The following is a 22,802-nucleotide window of genomic DNA, read 5'->3' as shown; positions in this document are numbered from 1 at the left end:
TTAATATACCCTCCATACTATGGTGGAAGGTATAAAAAATAACACTAAACAAATAACGAAAAGATGGCCAAGATAAAAAATCCCCATGGAAGACATCTATATCTATGGGGGACAGCGAGAAACTGTGAACGAAGCGACTACTTTTTTCTGCGATTCAGAAAAGATGTTCATTGTTCTATTAACAATGTGGAGAAAATTTTAAAGGAGTCAAATAGAATACTCCAACGTACTATTCGAAAAGTTAATTCTCAAGTACCGATTACGACCTCCTATTAAGCCTATTACAACAAATTTGGCTAAACGGACACGACTGTACAAAATACGTTGTACCATGGTACAATGAAGAGAAGGTAGGTCAACTTTTAAAAAATTGCAAGTATAGAGGTCTACCTGTTTGGCTTGTAATGTCAGAATTACTATCAAAACAATAGAAAAGCAAACAACTTGTTGCATTGATTTTGAATAAATATTTTAAAACCGCGAAAACTGAATGAATGGTCAAAATTTCTTTTCAATATCATGTTCTATATATCTCTTAAGGTTTATTTCGCGAAAAAAACTGTAGATTTTATCGATGCATTCGTTGCAATAAGCATTTTGAAATCACCCGAATTTGAATATTTTCTGAACAATTTTTTATTATTGAAAAGAAGACACACACATAAGCAAATGAAGTTGACATATTAAGCTAGAAAAATAAAAAAATTTTAATCATATGGTAGTTCTGCCTTACTTTGAAATCATTGTACCATGCGTTGTACATACTTTTGAGTGCGGTTGAGGCGCTGGGAAAATCTAGCAAAAAGCAATAAATATTCAAAAATTACATATTTCCCAGCTGCCAAAAATTCTTAGAATGGTTCGATGGTAACAATATTACCTTTGGCAACAATATGACTTTCTATGCAAACAATATTGCGAGTGTTGTCTGTCTATGACAGCGAAACACTACTTGATGTCTAAAGGAGGTGGCAAAACAAGTGACAACTAAGGTTGCAATAAAACGTAGTGCGTACATTTTAACGAATAATTAAAGGGTCTGTCAGATAGAATACGTTGTGTCCGTTGCGGCAATGTATTAGACTGACAGCCGATTTGGTTGCTTATATTTTAATGAAGAATGTCACATTCACAACGTGTAAGTTGCCGTAACGGATAAAAGTTGGTCTACTCTCAACTTTTGACATGCGGCAAGTCCGGCAGAGAAATCAGCTGTTATTATTAAATATTTTATGTTAGGTTTTTGAAATGGAATTTTTATTAATAGAAGCGGTGCAGATTCACCCTTGTCTTTTTGACAAAAAAAAACAGTGCTATATCGCAACAAAATTGCTAAGGAAAAAGCTTGGAGAGCTGTGGCAGCTTCCACAAACGCTACTGGTGAGTTATTTTCATAAATTGTATATTTAAGGTTGATATTGACAGGAGGTATTTTATATTATATTGCAGTCGAACAATGCCAAAGTCGCTGGAGGTCCCTTCGGGACAGATATGTAAAGGAGGTTAACGGAAGTAAGCTTCCGTCGGGAAGTGGTGCAAAAGAAGGTAGTGGATGGCGGTATATGGATGCGATGTCTTTTTTGCAACGACACGTCGCTCCTCGTAGGTAATTACAGAGCTCTGTGATATATATTTTGGGAGATTCCTAATCGTTTTTATATCCCAGAACTTCTTCAAATATGCAATGGTCGAGTGAGGATTCATTTTTAAGTACGCAGTTTGAGAGTGGCGACATATTTGGAAGTTCGCCGTTGTCGGGGGAAGACGAAACAAAAATGTAGATTTCTTTTGCAGCGAGCTGCCACGTTCTTTTGAGCAATCCACACCACAAGTGGAAAAACGTTGCGATAAAAGAAAGAGACAAGAAGACAGGTTTGATCACCTTTGTGACTCTGTGTCTGACTGGATAAAAAAACATGCAGCACAGAGTCAAAGTCCCCCACCAGTGTCTCGTAATGCTGATTTTTTAAGAGTACTAGACGAGTATTTGCTGAAGCACTCAGAGGACGAGCAAGATAGAATTAAAATCAAATTGCTCAACATTGTCTCAAATTTTAAACAATGAATGAATTTTAAACAATGTTCTTTCTTCTTGCTTTCTTATTTAATAAAATAAATTATTTTTAGTTTTTAGTATAATGAAATGATTTATTTTTTAGTATAATAAAATATGAAAAGAAATATTAAATGTTTGATACATGCTTTCATCAGTATTATTAAACAAATATGAAGTTACTGCCGGGAAAATTGCCGAATTGGATGTGAAACGACATAGCTCATGAGTTCATCCCTTAATTTGAATGCGCATTTTGCTGCATTATTTGAAGCTGTTCTCCTGGCTCTCTGCAAAGGGACAGGCACTTCTTTGCGCCACAGACCATTTATCAATACAGTGCCGTCGTCTCGGTCGACATATTCTGGCGGACAATAACTGCCATCATGCATTTTGAGGAAATTGTGAAGAAGTACCGTGGCTTTAATAACTTTCTCTGCGGATGCTGGGCTCATTTGTAGGGATGACAACAAAATCCTCCATCGGCTCGCCAAAATACCAAAAGCATTTTCTATTACCCTACGGGCCCGTGACAAACGTTTATTAAATATTTCCTTTTCAGGCGGCAAGTTACTTCCTTAAAAAATTTTTGTTACATAAAATCGAAGAGGAAAATATAAATTGCTCATGCAAACCTGGATAAGGTCTAATTAAAAATGGTTTTAATGGGAACGCGGCATCTGCAACGAAATAGTGTGGGAAACTTTTATCTGTACCGGGTAGTACTTCTTCTTTTGGTAGATCCAATTGGCCCTTATACAACTGTTGACCGAATCTTGAGTTCCACATAACTCCACCGTCACTTTGGGAACCAAACGCACCAATATCCACGGAAGTAAATGTGTAATTAGCATCACAAGCTGCCAGAAGGACAATGGAGTAGTTCCCTTTATAATTGTAAAACTGGGAGCCAGAGTTCGATGGGCAAGTTAAATTGATGTGCTTGCCATCAATGGCGCCAACACAATTGGGTAAATCCCACATTGTGTAAAAATCAATGGCGATTCGCTTCCACTCATTTTCCTTTGGGACTGATAAATATATTGGGCCAAGTATTTCCCAAAGCACTTCGCAGGTTTCTGATACTATTCCTTTCATAGTTGACACTCCCATTTTAAAGGCAGCAGAAAATATCTGCTTACTTCCGCCATGAGCTAAATATCTTAAATTTTATGGAAGTATTCAAGAATGTTATTCGGACACATACGATTAAATGTTACCAATATGTATAAGAACTTACGCAAGGGTCATAAAAAGTCGACATTCCGGTGAAATTGATGGCCTATTGGAGTGCTTCCTTAACCTCTCTTTTACGAAAGTCAGGAGGAGATCGAATGTGTTCTTCTCCATCCTTATGGTTTTCTGGAATTCGTCTGGGAAGCAAAATGTGGTGGCGAAAAATCCATGCGTGTCGCGATTCCGCAATAGTGGTCGCACCCAATATCTTCTACGCCCGTACAATTTTTTTAAGCATTCGCCGGCCTCGAACAGCATTAAGATTAATGATATAATGTTCATTAATTGTGAGGTTTCCATTTTCAAATAACAGAAAATGTTGTCTGTTTTCAAACTGAATTTTACCACCAATGCAAATCAGCTGTTTTCTTATGTACAACGACGGATTTGTTGTGGCGAGTCTATACTTTATGTACGTCACGTCAGTCCAATACGTTGCCGCAACGGACACAACGTATTCTATCTGACAGACCCTTAAGGACCAAACCAGGGGTCTAAAGCTATATTTAAAGCTATATTTAATGTGATTCTTAATTAAACAATATGCTTGATTCCTTTGACGTTAGAAGTGAATAGTAATGAAGTTATCAATCGAAATATTCAGGATTCATCCGATGTGCAATCTTGAATATATGCGTCAACCAACCTTATTTATCCTTATGATGCGAATTTATGTGAAGCAAATCAATATTAAGAATGACATTGAATTCGGATGAAAGTAATATAAAGACATATAATATAATAAGATGGGACATTACATTGTTACTTTTCTTCAATAGATGGCGTTGGTAGTGGAAAAATATGTTATGTCACGATATCGTGACATAGCATTATGTTATAATTTAACAGAGCTGACACTTTTTAAGGGTTGTTGTTGATTATATCGATTCAATGTAGGGTAAGTGTGCCTAAGTTCGGCATGTCCCAGTAGTCGGCACTTTTTATTTTTAAGCTCAAATAAATGAAACTATTATAACTAAATGTATTTTGTTTACTTCAAATATATTGCCAGCTATCTTTGTGCACAATTTCGCAAAGAAAAGATGATTTATTCTAATAAAAATTAAATTTTTGTCTGTGAAGGTCCTCAACAATTCATATTCTTAAGAAAAGTACAATAAAGACGTCGAATCAGTTTACCTAAGCAAAAATATTATATTTTAATGAATTAATTTATTATTATTATTAATTATTCTTACAAAAAAAATTGGTATGCCGACTGTTGGAACATGCCATACCGACAATCGGCAAGTGGTGCCGAATACTGGCAAAAAAGCATTGTTGAAAAAAAACTACAAATTTATGAAATTTAATAAAAAGTTATTGAAACTTTATTTATTATTGCAAAAACTATACAAAATTTCGAATCTAAATAAATTAACTTTGTAATAATTGAAATGTTTCACTCAGAATGGTGAGTGATTAAAAACGCATAAATCCTAAAAGTGCCGACTACTGGTATACTTACCCTACAAGGAAATGCTCTGGAATAGATTTTTGAGACCATGTCTATCATACCTGACATTTTTTTCCTCGTATTTACGCCAATTTTTGGCGATATCGGAATAACATATTTTTCTAAAATTTCCAATGCATTTCTGTTATGTCACCTGCCATCTATTACCTGATGTTTCCATTAAAGCCCATATGCATTTTGTCCAATCTTTATAGTTTTATGTCTTTGCCATATCCTAATCCGAATTGATTACCACATGAGGGAAATATATATGGGAGCTACATCTAAATTTGAACCGAATAAATTTTGTCAAAAGTATTTGAAAGCTGTATCTAATTTCTTGTACAGAAAAGCATTGTTATAGAGTGCATATTACGACTTTGATGGTCTTAAATGTCAAAAAGGATATATCTATATGTTTACCAAATTTGGCAGATGTCGTTCTAATCGCAAACAAGCATATATAAACTAACTTTGGAAAGTCTACTTTGCTCCTGCGACTTTTTGCCTCAAAAATATATCGATAGCCCTATGGTGCACTATAGGAATAAAAGGTTGAATTATATTTTAGTCTGACCTCCATATAACGGTAACGCTCTCCCATATATCCATCCGTTTTTACTGGGATTCAATTTAAAATGGAAATCGTTTAAATATTGAATCCTTATGCTTTTATTTTGAAAGGGTTTTTTTTACCACATATAACAAGTAAGAAAGCTGTACTTTTATACCTTCATTTTACTTTTCTACACAATATTTTTGTTTAGTTTAGCTACACACTTTTTTTTAATTTTTGTGCCTGTTAATTTTAAAAGAAAACAAATGATGATGATATGTGGAGTCTAGGTCTGAGTTAAGGATTGCTTTTCAAGTAAACAAATAAAAAGCTGTAAGTTCAGCCGGGCCGAACTTTGAATACCCTCCACAATTTGGAACGAATTTGAAATTTTTTAAAAAATAAAATCCGTTAAAAATTCTATAAAAATCTTAAAAATATGGAATATAGCCGCTATATTGGGGTATATACGGGGTCTATGTCATAAGCCATTACCATATTCAAACTCGAAACTTGAAATATACGGTGAATAATATATTATTATATAATAATCATCAAAATACCGTATATAGGGAGGAACCATTATATCGGAGCTATACGAATACGTGGACCTGCATATACAATTTTCTGTCACAGGCTGTAGCATCCATAACGAACTTCAAATACGACATCTCAAACAATTTTGGTGAGTATTGTACCAAAAATCGTCGAAATACTTAATATAGGGAGGTACTGATATATGGGGCCTATACGAAGACCTGGACAGACAATTTTCTGTCATAGGCCATAGTAATCATTTCGAACTTCAAATACCAAATTTGAAACAATTCCGCTGAATAATGTCGCTAAAATCATCAAAATACCGAATATCGGGAGGTACTGTTATATGGGGGCTATATGAAAACGTGAACGTACATGGCCATTTAAGAACTTAATCTGCCTACTGACAAAATAAACATGCGTGCAAAATTTTAGCCGTCTATCTCAATTCGTTCGTGATTACAACAGACCGACGGAAATCGCTAAACCGACTTAGAATTTTACTCTGATCAAGAATATATGTACCATGATATGTCAAAATGTTTTTTTTATACCCTCCACCATACTATGGAGGGTATATTAACTTTGTCATTCCGTTTGTAACTCCTCGAAATACTCATGTCAGACCCAACAAAGTATATATATATTCTTGATCAGCGTAAAATTCTAAGTCGATTTAGCCATGTCCGTTTGTCTGTCTGTCCGTCTGTCTGTCTGTTGTAATCACGCTATATTTCGAACGAATTGAGATAGAAGGCTAAAATTTTGCACAAGTGTTTATTTTTCCAGTAGGCAGGTTAAGTTCGTAAATGGGCTATGTAGGTCCACGTTTTCATATAGCCTCCATATAACGGTACCTCCCGATATTCGGTATTTTGATGATTTTAGCGACATTATTCACCTGAATTGTTTCAACTTTCGTATTTGAAATTCGAAATGGATACTACAGCCTATGACAGAAAATTATCTGGGCAGGTCCACGTCTTCGTATAGCCCCCATATAATGGTACCTCCCTATATTCGGTATTTTCATGATATTAGCGACATTATTCACCGGAACTGTTTCAAATTTGGTATTTGAGATTCGTAATGGATGCTAGAGCCTATGACAGAAAATTGTCTGCGCAGGTCCACGTCTTCGTATGACCCCCATATAACATTACCTCCCAAAATTCGGTATTTTGAAGATTTTAGCGCCATTATTCTCCGGAATTGTTTCAAATTACTTATTTAGAAATCGTGATGGGAACTACAGTCTGTGACAGAAAAATGTCTATGCAGGTCCAGGTCTTCGTATAGGCCCCATATATCAGTACCTCCCTATATTCGGTATTTTGAAAAGTTTAGGTACAATACCCACCGAAATTGTTTGAGATGTGGTATTTGAAGTTCGTAATGGATGCGACAGCCTGTGACAGAAGATTGTCTATGCTGGTCCAGGTCTTCGCACAGCTCCAATTTAACGGCACCTCCCTATATACGATATTTTGATGATTTTAGCTACATTATTCACCCTTTATTTCAAGTTTCGAATTTGAATATGGTAATGGCTAATGACAAACAATGCCTATGTAGGTTCACGTCGTAGAGACCCCAATATAACGGCAATATTCGGTGATTTTAAAATTTAACAGAATTTTTTAAGGATTTCAGTTTTTTTTAAATTTCCAAATTCGTTCCAAATGGTGGAGGGTATTCAAAGTTTGGCCCGACCGAACTTACTGCTTTTAAACTTGTTTCTTTAATAAGTAGATTTGTATAAGTTTTCTTTTACAACACCAATCGGAGGTTGTAACGATATGCAGTTTTCAACGATTTTAAGAAATTTGAATATTTTTTCATTACCGAAATACGTCGAGCATACGAAATTCCCAAGTTGAACAATTTTAATATTTACAATTGAAAAATTTCTTTTTGGGTATTGAAATTAGAATTGAATAAAAAAATGTTTACATTTTTATAGAAACTTACAAAGCATTTTACCTTAGCAGAGAAGTTAAATATTTGTGTACCCTACGCGTAGACAATTGAATATTTAGAGGCTTATCATCGAAAGAAATTGGATCAGCAGATGTCGTCTATATAGTTTCAAGGAAATGATAAAATAGGAGTTCTAAATTTGAAAATATGTAAAATCTAAAATGTTTTGACATGCATTTGATGAAATACGAAATACGACGAACCCACAAATTATTCATGTTAAAAATTAAAACAAAAATAAGGAAAAATATAACAGCCTGTTCCACGATATCAAAAGAACACGTTTCGTCCCACTAAATTCCAAAAAAAATGCAATCATGTTTAAATTTTTTTTCAAATTTATACATTTGACAACATATCATTGTCAAAATCTATATTAATAATTCCATTGTATACTCATAAAATCAGAGATGGGAAGTGTCTTTTATGTATTAAAATTTGACAAGGTAAATTACAGAAAATGCAGAGCTGGTAATCCTAATTTGAAATGAGGTTACCTTTATTTCATTCTACCATGATCAGAACAAAAATTTTTTTTAACATGCAAATAAATTCAACGCAATCACTGGCAAACTCGGAATGTTATTTTGTTTGTTTTTTTTTAATTTGTTTTTTTTTTTTTTTTTTTTTGCAACTGAACTGTCAACTCAGACAGAGCCAACTGACGCATGGTTGCATTTTTACTGCTTTTTCTATAATTTTGGCGATTTTTGGTTTAATTTCGGAATGATGTGGAGAAGCTTCTCAACTAGTGTCCGTAGCTATCATGGTAGAAGAATATAGGTATATGCATCGACACAGCTGCTGGGACAATGAACTGTCAAACCAATTTTGGAATTGAAAATGTTGAATGAAAAATTATTTAAATTTGTAAAATTTGTTGAAAAACGCAAATCATAATAAGCCCCGGGTGATGTATAGAAAACATATGAAAATCTACTTATATTCGAAAATACATTTAAATTTTTTTGACATAACAATGTTCCCAAGCGTTGATGCATCTACCTGTATTCTTCTACCATGGCAGCTATATAGTAGATGATTTTATCGTAGAGGAATTGAGGAAAGAATTATATTTGTTCTTGACATATTATAATTGCATTTATTATTTTTGCTCACCTTTTTATTTCCACTTTCAATAATAGCAATATTTATGCTGAAACAATTCTCCTGAATTATAATTAGACGACAGCAAACACACAAGTGACTGATTTTGACATTTGTGTTCGCATACGTGCGAAAGAAAATATATTGTGGAACGCAAAATTACACCCAAAATGCTTACGCTTTCGCTTGCTTTATTTCAAATCATGTTGGTTAAAAAATATTTTTTTTTAAATTTTATAAAGGATTTGCAACCGGAGAAAAAAGAATTTTCCTCTTTATCATCCCGGTTTGAGAACTTCGCTACATTACAGATATATCAAGGACTACAAAAATATTTTTTCTCAATTAATTTAAAGGTAAATTATAGAAAATGCAGAGCTTGTAATCCTAATTTGAAATGAGGTTACCTTTATTTCATTCTACCATGATCAGAACAAAATTTTTTTTTAACACTACAAAAATATTTTTTCTCAATTAATTTTAAAAGAATTTTAGCCTGGGCATTTTATAAAGAATTTGTGGAGAGATCGGACAATTTTGCATATTTGCCTATAAATTCATTACAATGTATTAGTGTTCTCTGAGACTTGGGTAAACATGTGATGCCGTCATCATAGCAGTTGATGCCAACTACACCACTAATTTAATTGATATAATTTTTTTTATAACTTGTTCTTATATAAACTTATTCATTAAAAGATTAATGATTCAGGCTGTATACTAATTCTTGGTGATTTCAATATGTGTTTAGTTCAGAGGGGCTCCGCCGGGTTACACCGAATGCGTCGAGCAGTGTACCGTAGTGTATATGCAATAATATAAATGTAACTATTTATTCTTAGTTTCGTTTTATGGCAACAATATAAACTTCTATGCAAACGACACAATTAAACTTAATCTAAATTAGCTTCAATAGTAGGTACCATGGTAGAAGAATATAGGTAGATGCATCAACGCTTGAGAACATTGATATGTCAAAATTTTTAAAATGTTTTATGAAAAATAAGTGGATTTTAAATGTTTTTATACGAGGCAATTTTCAATTTTCAAAATCGGTTTGACAGTTCATTGTCCCAGCAGCTGTGCCGATGCGACTACCTGTTTTCTTCTACCATGGTAGGTACGGTTTGTATAGTGCAGTGTAAGCTTTTTATTCGAACAAAATGTAGGGAATGGAACCGCAAATGAATCTGCAGTAACAGATTCGGGATCCATCTCTGCTACAAAGATATTACGCGATATGAAGACGCAGATGAATCTGCAGTAACAGATTCGGACTTCAATTTTATTCTCGAAATTTAATAGTTCGAAGCCGTAGATGAACCTGCAGTTACAGATTCGGGCTTCATTCAAGCTAGGTATTTCCCGAAAAAATTTCACGGGTGTGTTAGTTAAGGTTTTGTGCCAAGGTCAGTTTATATACCAGCAGCTGTCGCGAGACCGATTTTACCCGAAGGTCATCTTACAATATTGTTTACAAATTTTAATTACTTTTCATGATTTCCGTTCGATAAATTTGATTTTTTAAATTATAATTAAGCTCAATTACGTCAATTTGTGTAGTGATTTCGAATAAACAGAGTTAGATTTTTGATTTTGGACTCCAACCGATGGGGAGGTTAAACATTTAGAGGGACAAAAAACTGGGGCTGAAGCTGACAACAACGATTTTGATGCGCTTGACAAAGTCTAAGGAGTCAGGACCGGAATCGAACTATTCGGTTTTAATGACTCGCGATGTAAGAAATTGTGATGACGTTAACCACATTTCAAACAACTAATCTTACTAGCATTTTACTTTATGTCCCTTTACTAAACAATTTATACAATCATCGTGGTGCTTGACAAATGGATCCGATTAATTTTCTCAGGAGGTACCGTTATATGGGGGCTATACGAAGATGTGGACCTGCACAGACATTTTCTGTCGTAGGCTGTAGTATCCATTATGAACTTCAAATACAAAAATTAAAACAATTCCGGTCAATAATGTTGGTAAAATCATCAAAATACCGAATATTGGGAGGTGCCGTTATATGGGGGCTATACGAAGACGTGGACCTACACAGAAAATTTTCTGTGCTAGGCTGTAATATCTATTTTGAACTTAAAATACCAAATTTTAAACAATTCCCGTGAATAATGTCGCTAAAACCACGAAAATACCAAATATAAGGAGGTACCGTTATATGGGGGCTATACGAAGACTTGGACCTGCACATACAATCTCCTGTCATAGGCTGTAGCATTCATTACGAACAATACCAAATTTGAATAATAATATTGTCGCTGAAATCATCATAATACCCAATATCGGGAGGTACTGTTATATGGGGGCTATACCAAAACGTGGACTTACATGGCCCATTTTCAATACCAAAAGTCCTGCAGACATAATGTACATTTGAATAAAATTTTATCGATCTTCATCAATTCGTTCGGAAGCTATAGTGATTTTCACAGACGGACAGACGGGCGGACATCGCTAAATCGATATACAATTTGATGCTGATCAAGAATATATATACTTTGTGGGGTATAAAATGTTTATTTCGAGGTGTTACAAACGGAATGACAGACTTAATATACACTAATATACTGTGGAAGGTATAAAAAATAGCACTAAACAAATAAAGAAAAGATGGCCAAGATGAAAAATCCCCATGGAAGACATCTAAGGGGACGCAAATTCGGAATTGATTCTACGAAGCGACTACTTCTTTTCTGCGATTCAGAAAAGATGTTCATTGTTCTATTTACAATGTGGAGAAAATTTTAAAGGAGAATACTCCGACGTACTATTCGAAAAGTTAATTCTCAAGTACCTACTACGACCACCTATTACACCCTATTACAACAAATTTGGCCGACCGACCTAATGTAGCTACTCCAACTAAACGGACACGACTGTACAAAATACGTTGTACATACTTTTGAGTGTGGTTGAGGCGCTTGGAAAATCTAGCAATAAGCAATAAATATTAAAAAATTATATATTTCCCAGTCGCCAAAAAATACCACATGTGAACAATTCGGTGATCTTGTGCGCTGACGCACAATAATAAAGGTTAAAACCCACACGCACATATATCGATGCGCTCAGTAGATGCCCAAGACCACTTGAATGAAATGTCAAGCAGCCCCGCAATGTTCTCCATTCAATATTATCAATAGATAAGAATAATTGTGCGGCTGCGATTTGGTTAAGTTAGATTAGTTTGTGTAGTACTTAAGTAACATATTTTTTAAATAAAATCAGAATTGAAATATCACCCTAACGAAGCGGTCGTGTTTCTTTTTTCACTTTACATTGCGCCAGTCGATCCGAAAACGGAATAGAGTTGACAATCGAAGAGGGAGACTGGACTATATTTTTCACTTAAATTTGGTACTTCGAGCCAAATACAAGGAATTGAACCAAATCCAAAGAAGTTTGAAGGTTGTTCTTTCTTTTCTCACTTTCTCATCCTTCAAGCCGGATCCAGAATTGAACCAACATCCAAACCATTTCGTTGGTTTTCTTTTCTCGCTATTACATTGATCCTCAAAGCAGGATCCGAATAAATAATAGAGTTGACAATCGAAGAGGGAGATTGGACTCTATTCTCGTTTACACGACAGAAAGAGGAATAAACACAAATATTCTTCCTTCGGTTATGTTCGTTCACTGATCTAACAAACCACAAGTGCTGATCAGAGAGCAAAAAAACAAGCAATGATATTGATTGATGGTTCAACAGTGTTGATGTTGTTTGCGACAAACCAAACAGAAAATGAATTTGACTGTTACAACGAGAAAAGGAGAATAAATGTGACAACAACAATTTGCAAAGTTAAAGCGGACCGACCAAATAAAAAGAATAATATTGTGATCTTTGTTTCAGGTAATAAAGCACACCAAACTAAGAACTAGCAAAAACAATGCTTGGAGGTGATTTTGATAGAATAAACGAAATGTTTAATGTTTTGTTGCTTTACATGAACCAAAACAAAAGAATATTGGTAAACGATTTTTGCAAAAATTTCATTTTTAACTTTTGTTTTTATTATGATGTTGCCGAATGCAAGCATCCAAATTAGAAAACAACGATTGGCGGGAAACAAAGCAAGAGGGAAAGAGGTAACGTTGTAAAACGACCTTTGTACCTAAACAAAACCGATTGCTTTGTTGTTGTCGCGGTAATTTAATAACACCAGGTCACTTGACAACACTGCACTATACGTACCTTGTAATGCAGGATTAATGGACTGGACATTTTAACGAATAATTAAGGTCCAAACCAGGGGTCTATAAAAGGTATATTTAATGCGATTCCTAATTAAACAATATGCTTCTGAAGGCTTGATTCCTTTGACGTTAGAAGCTAATAGTAACGAAGTTATCAATCGAAATATTCAGGATTCTTCCGATGTGCAATCTTGAATATATGCGTCAACCAACCTTAGATATATATATATATATATATATATATATATATATATATATATATATATATATATATATATATATATATATATATATATATATATATATATATATGTATATATTTACCGACTTTGGCAGATGTCGTTCTAATCGCTAACAGGCATATATAAACTAACTTTGGAAAGTCTACTTTGTTCCTCTGACTTTTTACCTCTAAAACATATCGTTGGCCCTATAATGCACTACAGGAATAAAACATTGAATTGTATTTTAGTTTGACTTCCATATAACGGTAACGCTCTTCCATATATCCATTCGTTTTTACTGGGATTCAGTTCAAAATGGAAATCGTTTAAGTATTGAATCCTTATGCTTTTATTTTGAAACGGGTTTTTTACCACAAGTAACAAGTAAGCAAGTATAACAAGTAAGAAAGCAGTACTTTTTTACCTTCCTTTTCCTTTTACTTTTCTACACAATATTTTGGTTTAGTTTAACTTCACACTTCTATTTTAAAAGAAAACAAATGATGATGATATGTGAAGTTCAAAATGGAAATCGTTTAAGTATTGAATCCTTATGCATTTATTTTGAAACGGGTTTTTTACCACAAGTAACAAGTAAGCAAGTATAACAAGTAAGAAAGCAGTACTTTTTTACCTTCCTTTTCCTTTTACTTTTCTACACAATATTTTTGTTTAGTTTAACTTCACACTTCTATTTTAAAAGAAAACAAATGATGATGATATGTGAAGTCTAGGTCTGAGTTGAGCATTGTTTTAAAAATAAACTTCAAATATCAAATTTGAAACAATTCCACTGAATAATGTCGCTAAAATCATTATAATACCGAATATCGGGAGGTACTGTTATATGGGGGCTATATGAAAACGTGAACCTACATGGCCATTTACGAACCTAATCCGCCTACTGGCAAAATAAAAATGCGTGCAAAATTTTAGCCGTCTATCTCAATTCGTTCGAAAAATTGCGTGATTACAACAGACAGACATCGCTAAACCGACTTAGAATTTTTCTCTGATCAAGAATATATATACTTTGTTAGGTCTGACATGAGTTTTTCGAGGAGTTACAAACGGAATGACAAAGTTATGTTATGTTGAAGTTAAGTATGGAGGGTATACCATACTATGGTGAAGGGTATAAAAAAGAAGAATCAATTGACGCATTTTTACCAACAGCCAACAACCAGCAGGGGATGCCAAGCAAGACCAATACAATAAAGAGTTAAATATCTTCTTTGCTATTCTTCCAGGAGGAATATTCGCTAATTCGCGTTGTAGGAAAGAGGTTCTACTCTTTTTCGCTACGGAGAGGAGCTTTTCAATGCTGGGATCGTTTTAGATGATCGCTTCTTAAAAGCCTCTCGTTTATAGCACACGTTTGTAAAGGAAACAGAAGCACTTGTTCCATTCGATTCAACAAACAACGACCGTAACGAATTTCGCAACTGTTGTAAACCCTTCATTTTAAATATAATGAATTATAAAGTAAAGTTCTGAAAGGATATTGTCGGTTAGGAGATTCTTAACTTCGTACGTCTTCGGATAAAATTGTATTTGAAAATGTACTTATATCGTCCAATTCACTTGCTTGTTTTACAACATCCTGTAATTAATCCTGATAAACCGACACAACGTTAGATTAGGTTAGAGATTACAATTGAAATTGTAGCTACCTCACTCGGAGCACTTTAGATCCATTGTGATCGTCCTATGTAGTAAAAGTTAAGAAAGATGAAGGATGAATTTTTTTTTGTAGTGAAGTAGAAAGGACGGAGAAAAGCGTCGAAAAGTTTTGTATTTTAACTTCAGCTCCAGAGCCAGTAGAGCTTTTTTCGAAATTATGTTTGAAAAAGGGATCCGCGCCTGAAGGCACACTGAGATTATGAGTTGATTGTTTCCCCCATAGCTCGTAGTTTTTCCCTTGATACCCTGATTGAGGATAGTGTTGCAGCAAAATGTGTTCGATCGTTTAATTATGGCCTCATCCTCACACAGCCTGCAGTATTCGACGTTAGAGCTATTCCATTTGGACGTTCTTGATCGGATGTTGTAGCATCTTCTTAGTATCCCTATTGTTATCCATAAGGTTGATTTATTCATGCTTACTAAAGACTGAGTTCTACGCGAGGAGATGTCTGACCAGATTTGCTCTTATACTTGGAACCGACACAAAATTATAAATTAGAGATACTCAATCTTCTTCATTCTTTATGAAAGTAGACGACGTTCTCGCTGGGGATTAAATGATTGAAGCCCTTTCTATTGCAAAAATTTGAGCTGAAGAGGTGGACGTCAAATCATAAGTAATTCATTCCGTTTTTCGACTAATGAATTCGTGGAAGCACAAGTTCTCTCGTTTATAGAATCTATCACATTTTTAAACATTAGAATGCGCATTCTAATTTTTTTGTCGCAGCCGCTGTACCCAAAAAAGTTGAATATTTCAAATGGGAAGTCCTGTCAGTCATTGCTAACCTTAGTTATCCTGCCGTTGTTGTTGCAACAATTGTTATGCAAATGTTAGGCTGTTAACTTCATTCAAATTCCACGTTGTTTTCACTATTGACCAAAGGATACGACCGACATACATATGAGGACTCGCCAATAATTTTTTTTAAAAGTATTTTAAAAGATATGCTATGGGGATGTTGACACGAGAAATTTACAACGGTAAAATTTTATGGGGATGTTGAAATTACATGTTTAAATATGAATCAATAGATGGCGCTTTTTCTTAGTGTAGCCTAGACTCGCTCCAAAACTGCTGTAATATGTTCATTCGAATGGGGCTGGTGACATTTAACCAGTGAAAGTTGAATATAACATAAACAAATCTCAAAGTGGGTAATGAAAAAGAAAATACAATAACAACATGTTCATTTTATCTTTTTGTCCAGATGGCTTTTAGCAAGCTTTTGTATAGTCAACATGTTACTGTAGTTACTGCAGTCAAATATACTTATTAATTTATTTGAAAACACATTTCTTCATTTTTCATGAAATCGACTTCAATTAATGTGATTTTTTATAATTGAATAGTGAGAATGGAAGACGACAAGCCGGAGCTAAACATAAGGCCAATGGCAATCATTTGCTACGTGAGGGATCACGGTCTGCAGCATGGACATGCACGTCTTCTAGTTATTATAATTGTCTCATTTTTTGTGAGCAGCGAGTGATAATCTTTTTGATGTCAGTCACCTGGAGATTCGTGAGAGGCAGTCATTCGCAACTATTTATATTAGAGGTGTTGTGGGTTGATCGACCAATAGTGCCACATCGTCTGCGTATACAATAAGCTTTGTACCTTTCTGTAGATTCATATTTAGTAGATCGTCGTACATCAGGTTCCAGAAAAATGGCCCAAGAATAGAACCTTGAGGTACGCCTGATGAGATTTTATAGCTTTGGACCACTAATATAGTATCAAACAGCAGAAATCTATCTTCTAGATAACTGTCGATCATTTTCACTAGATAAGGAGGAATTTGGTGTTTTGTTGGAATTTTGTGTTTGTCGTATTACGTTCCAGTCAGCCGAGTTGAATGCATTTTTTATGTCCAGGGTGATAACTGCGCAGAAGCGTTTTTGATCCATGGATTCTTTTGACGTTTGTACCACTTCGTTTATAGCATCTACAGTAGACTTTCCTTTAACAAAGCCAAACTGCAGGCCAGAGAATCCTCCTCTTCTGTTGATTTCTGCTTCTAGCCTATTCAGTAATAATTTTTCTAAAAGTTTTTCACTGGCTGTAGGACGACGGGTTGTCCAATGGTTTATTGCTTTTTCGGAGTAGCACAAGTTGTTGCTTTTTCCATGCTCTTGGAAAAATATCCGAATCGAGATATTTGTTGAAAACATCTAAGAGGAGTTCAGGCCACATGTTTCCAAGAAGTGCGACTACCTCGTTTGGTGTTCTGTCTGGTAATGGTGCTTTCTTTATTTTAAGCTTTTGGCAAGCTTGTCGTACTTCCAGACTTTTAAATTCTTGCAGTTCTGGAACAGACCAATTATGTAGCAATTTAAAATATTTGGAACTGAAACAGTTTCAGTGCAAACCCTGAATTATCGAATATTGAAGGGTTTTGAAGAAGTAACACCATTGTTTACGTTATCTAACAATTGGATTTTTGTGAAATGAATATGAGAATTTGGGGGGAAGCGTTGTTGCAGAGTTTTATGACAAATTCTGCATCAATCATATAATTCCGAAATTTCAATTTGTTTACCAAATATGGTAAATAGTATTTTGAATGGATTGGAATAAAGATCAATACTCAAAAATTCGCAGAATAATTAGCATCGTTTTGCAATATGTTTGGAAAAGTTTTAAAAATGTCTCAAAAAATTATTGGTCTTGCAGCTGTTAAGAATAAGAGAGAATTTGTGAAACATATGAACAAGCATTGTATGTTTTGTGAAGTTTTATGCAAAAGTGTTAGCGATTTAGAATTACACTTAGAGAACTGTCATGGAGATGAGTATTTAATGAAAAACAAATCGTGTTATTCATGATTTTTCAAGAAAAACTAAAACAACAAAATCAATATTAATCAGCTGTGAAGGGGAAAAAGGTTTGCGACAATTGTAATAAAATTGTGAATAATATATGATCACACGTACGTAGCGAAGAACATCGGTACACCGTGGGAAAATCTGGATTCCCCCATCTGTTTTTTGCGGATCCAAAGTTTAATCAATCTTCTGTAATTGATAAAGTGATTGGCGTCGATATCTTTCCGAAAGTGATTATGGAGGGGGTGTATGGCTGAAATGTTGTACCAACTGCCCAAAGTACCGTTTTTGGGTGGCTCATCTATGGGCTATGTTCTTAAAAATAATAATTTATTAATTTTAAAATTATTGCCTGAACTTGAGTTTATAAATTCCTACATTCTTTAGAATGCACTATTGAATTTATTTCCCCACAAAGCACACACTTTCCTTTTCACGTCCGAAGCAGAGGAGAGTACGTAAGTCTATCAGGTCTGACGACAGAAAACTACTACATATGCCTCTGGTCATCAACTTCAATGATTATCGTGTTTGTTTTCTCTTTCGAGACGAGCTTAATGATCAGGAATTTGCAGTGAAAAGGAAAGCCAGATAGACACTATCACACACTCACCACTATGCGACGCGTTTCGCCGTTGGTTAAGCGGCTCATCAGGCATATTTGGTGTGGATGATGGCTTAGAAGGGCCGTTCTCTGGAAAGTAGTATATATTTCGAACTTATTGCAAATTAGCATATGCGAATTATACACTAGAATCTCTCCAGGTTCGACTCAAGTTCTATTGGCAGATCTTTTTCACAACAAAGTTTTGTTTTTGTAGTGATGGATTTTTTGTCCACAACAACTACATTGCTTCCATTGCATACACTTGTTTTAGTGCTGCTTTAGGATTATTGTTCCTACAGCAACAACTTTTCTAAATGAACTAATTCAAGGTTGTATATTTTTGTTAAGTAGTTATCTCACCAAAACGAATCTATAAATATTTCAACACCCGAAGAAGAAACAGCTTTCATTAGAGATACCAATTATATATGGTGCAATCTGCAATACCATATTCCTAAATTTCTTCCGTTATTTTTCCACAACTTTTCTTCGTAAAGAATTTAAAGAACTAGTTCAATTTTGTGGTGAAAAAGAGTCATTCGCCAAGATAAAGAAAGGCATATTTCAATGTCTTATCTTTTTAAACTGTGCAGTTGTTGTACAAGAAGATTCTAGTGATGACGATGATAATGAGGAATTGCAGGACGAAGAGGATAGCCAAGTCAAAAAAGAAGAAACTAAATAGATTAGATTTTCGTTTCTTAGATAGTTTTAGATTTATAAATCATAAATTTGTAAGGAATTTATCTCGAGACTCTGTTATTGCTGACAGATTTCATTTTTTCTGATGAAGAAGCATTTGAACTCATGACTGGAAACCAATTTTATAATAAATTGACAGATAGTGAATGTTCGTTAGATGACTATAGGCATGCAACAAATGTTTGGTGTCACTTATTTTTGTCAAACTATGCAAAAGACGGATGTATTGCTATTAGCAGATGTATTTCAAAAGCTTATGTGTGGGAATTAACGAACTTGACCCTTGCCTACAACGCTCCTACTGGTTTTATTGTACACGTTGATATTGACACCTTCAAGACAAACATAAAGATTTGCCCTTTTTGACAGAAAAAAAAGTTTCTTGATGCCGAATTTTCCCAGCCTTTTAATATTTTCCAAAAATATGTTTGCTATTCAGATAAGGAATGTAAATGTAAAATGTGAAAGACTATTGTATTTAGTGTTCTGCATAGTAGATTTATCAAAGTGTATGATTTTCTAAAAGTCAAATTTGGCGAAGATTTCATTTTAAACTGTATGTTAACATTTAACGGACATAATTTGTATTTCGAATTAACTTTAAATTACATTTTGGCAAGATACGACACCCCAGGATTTTCAAAAAATAAATAAATATGAACTTCCTCTTCTTAATTAGAAAAAACTTGGTTATCATGCCAAATGAGAATAAGAGAAAAAGAATGATTGAAATTGTAGGCATTCGCCCCAAATGCACGATTTCAATGTAGTTGATAGTGAACAAGTAAAGAAATCTAAGATGTTAAAAATTCGGCCCCAAAAACAATATACTATGGATAAATATAGAGAATGTCTTTATAACAAAAAGTTTTTAGGGCACCATGTTTTCGTTTAAATCAAAAAAACAATATATACAGACAAAACTACCAAAATTAAAGAATCTCTAAGCCATGTATTTTAGAGGATGATATTCATACTTATGCTTGGGGCCACAATAGATTTAATAATCTTCAGGAATCAAACGTATATAGTTCAAATGAATCTGTATCAAAGGACGATAATTAAAATATAAATTGATTTATGATTAAGATTCAGTATAGAAGTAATCAACGTAAACTAACAATAATAATTTCAACATATTATTCTTTACTCACTACAAATATATAAATATTTACTCGCAACACATAATGTCTAATCTTTAAATTCTTATTTGAAAATAAAATATAAAATAATAATATCTAAGTAAGCCGTGCTTTATTGAAATCTTTTTGGGGTCTACAACGGGGAGTTTAAAACAAATTATACATTATACTACTTTTCGTACGATTCCCGGACGTACCAGACGATCATGGATAATTAAACAGTATTTGCAGCAGAATTGTTTTGTGGAATTGGTGTATTGGATTCAAATTGGATTTTTAAATCGATTGGTCCATTCCTAACAGCTTCATTCTGATCGTTAATGAAAATAACGGCAATGAGCTTGTCTTTAAAACTAGCATATGGAAGAAGTGGTTGTACTACTTCATGTAATATGATTGTTAAAACTTTGTATACATATCATTTAGCACTACGTAGCGATTTTTTCAAACTTTAGATTTATATCATCATATGGATAGGTATTAGAGACGAGTGAACTTTGATGTTTTGAAGTTCACAATGTTGCAGCTTGTTGTCTTTTTCAAACATCAAAGCAACATATCGAGGTCTTTCATAATTGGCAGACAATTTAACACTTCAACTATATTGCCTTGCCTGATAATTGAATATAATATAATTGTTATACTTTCCACACAACATTTGTAATTGTAAGATTAATTTCCTCCTCATCCACAGTTGGATAAAACACATTTTTATCGTTGACACTGCGCTAAAGAGTCATACTTGCTGTTACAAATTACTTTATCGAAGTCCTCTGCGAACCACAGTAGACGATTCAAGGGTACACAAAAATTGAAGTAGCCTGCTGATACATCACTATAAGTTTTTCTCCTGCATTGCTCATAATCGTAATTTAATGTTTAATTTCTTTTGTTATCCCCAGTTCATAGCGAATTTGCTTCAAAATTTCTTCGTGCTTGATGGTGAAGTTCATTTACCAAATTCCGCTTTTCCATTATTCAATTTTGGAGTAATATATAAGAGCAATCGAATTTAATGGAGGTTGAGTTAAGACTTTATATATTTTATTTTGTGAACGTTTCAGTTGTAATATTTCCTCTTTTAGGTAGGTACATTCTTGAATGACATTTTTTTTAATATTTCTTGCTTGAGCTTGATTTCCGTATGTAGGTGCAACATTCTTAATCTTCTTATTTTGCACCTTAAGGTTGTGTCTTTGTCAATATTGACTCCCTATATGCTCGAAATCTTTTCTTTTACTGTTGTTGTTTTTTTTATTATTGTAATGATGTACAAACTTCCTTGGAGTTTTATTTAATATATTACATTTCCTTCTGGCATTTCTTCGATAATAGAAACAATTTCATTAGTATGATTATTGTTTCCAGCTTGCTGTGATACCAACAAAAATTTTAATCGTTCTTTTAATTCAATGGGATCGTCTCAGTGTATATATTTCAATTTATTTATTTGATCTTTTAAATTTTTTATTATTTTCTTATATTTGTATTTTTACCTTTATTCGTTCATTAAGTTTAGTATTTATCGAGTTCTGTATGGGCATAATTTTGGATGCACCCTCGTTGAAAGCTTTAGTAGTTTGTTTATTATATTCGTTATCGGTTTGAAAGAATTTTTCAATTCTGTAGTTTTTGCGTCTTCCCTCATTTTAAAGCTTTGAAATTTCCTTTTCAAAACATTTCTGGACTGTACAAGCCGTTTCAAAATTTCCTCTTCTATGGTTGTAGGTGTACTAATATATATTAACATATGAAAATATGTTAAATAATATCAGGGTAAAATAAATATATGAAAGCCTTCTAGATATATTCCCGAGTGAATTTTATCATCCTTTGAAATTGTTAGAAATCCATACTTTTCATTCCAGCATTCATGAATTTAGCTTTATTTCATATGTTATGAAATTTATGTTGATAAAAATGAAACTCCAAGAAACTAATAAAGTAGCTACCCAAAAGTCTTCTAACAAAATAGAATGCGGTATCATAAATTTGGATGTTATAAAATTATCTACTGTTACGGCAGTTTTGATAATCTTCAACCTCCGGCAGAAGTTTTACGTTATTTGGGACAAGCTACTACATACAATTATAGATGAGATTTTATCCAACATCGATGCTAAGCACTCCAGTCTAATTCAACTTTCCTAAGAAGATGTGTGAAATCAACAGATTGGATATTTCAATGGTTGATTTTCCATATTGTCATGGAACATTTTCGTGAAGGAACTATCATTTATGTGTGGTGCTTTGGTTGTTCTAGATTATTTTTTGTTCCGTTCACCTTTTGATATAAAAGAACTTACTTGCATGCAGAATAAATGCACATTTGAATGGCTTAGATTGGGCAGATGGAGAAATAAGTTATAATGGTGTCGAGAGATTTCCTAAACCATTAAACAACTATCATTACATTTTAAAAAATAGTATGAAACTTAGAGCTTGTCAAAATTATT

At 33.8% G+C, this 22,802-nt stretch overlaps 1 protein-coding gene and 1 long non-coding RNA gene across 2 annotated transcripts; one reads left to right on the top strand and one right to left on the bottom strand.

The window, feature by feature from the left end:
- Window positions 1-1,037: 1,037 nt before the first annotated feature.
- LOC131805036 (uncharacterized) lies at window positions 1,038-2,188 on the top strand. The gene is made up of 3 exons (XR_009343483.1): window positions 1,038-1,380; window positions 1,450-1,606; window positions 1,667-2,188. It is a non-coding gene; the product is annotated as an uncharacterized LOC131805036 (long non-coding RNA).
- On the bottom strand, window positions 2,127-3,762 carry LOC131805035 (uncharacterized). Its single transcript, XM_059128265.1, has 3 exons — window positions 3,294-3,762; window positions 2,689-3,215; window positions 2,127-2,630 (listed from the first exon to the last, which is right to left on the bottom strand). Exons 1-3 carry the CDS (start codon window positions 3,587-3,589, stop codon window positions 2,233-2,235), a joined length of 1,221 nt encoding a protein of 406 aa, XP_058984248.1. The 5' UTR covers window positions 3,590-3,762; the 3' UTR covers window positions 2,127-2,232.
- Window positions 3,763-22,802: the final 19,040 nt, after the last annotated feature.

Source organism: Musca domestica, unplaced genomic scaffold (assembly GCF_030504385.1).
Source record: "Musca domestica strain aabys unplaced genomic scaffold, Musca_domestica.polishedcontigs.V.1.1 5, whole genome shotgun sequence".
In the NCBI taxonomy this organism is placed as follows: Eukaryota; Metazoa; Arthropoda; class Insecta; order Diptera; family Muscidae; genus Musca; species Musca domestica.
This window is presented reverse-complemented; position numbering and strand designations above follow the sequence as displayed.

Excerpts from the sequence above, each read along its gene's own strand:
- LOC131805035 (XM_059128265.1), bottom strand. The coding sequence starts at position 3,589 with ATGGAAACCTCACAATTAATGAACATTATATCATTAATCTTAATGCTG. Across the intron at positions 3,216-3,293 it reads CGACTTTTTATGACCCTTGC|ATATTTAGCTCATGGCGGAA; the intron begins GTAAGTTCTTAT and ends ATAAAATTTAAG. Across the intron at positions 2,631-2,688 it reads TTTAATTAGACCTTATCCAG|GAAGTAACTTGCCGCCTGAA; the intron begins GTTTGCATGAGC and ends AAATTTTTTAAG.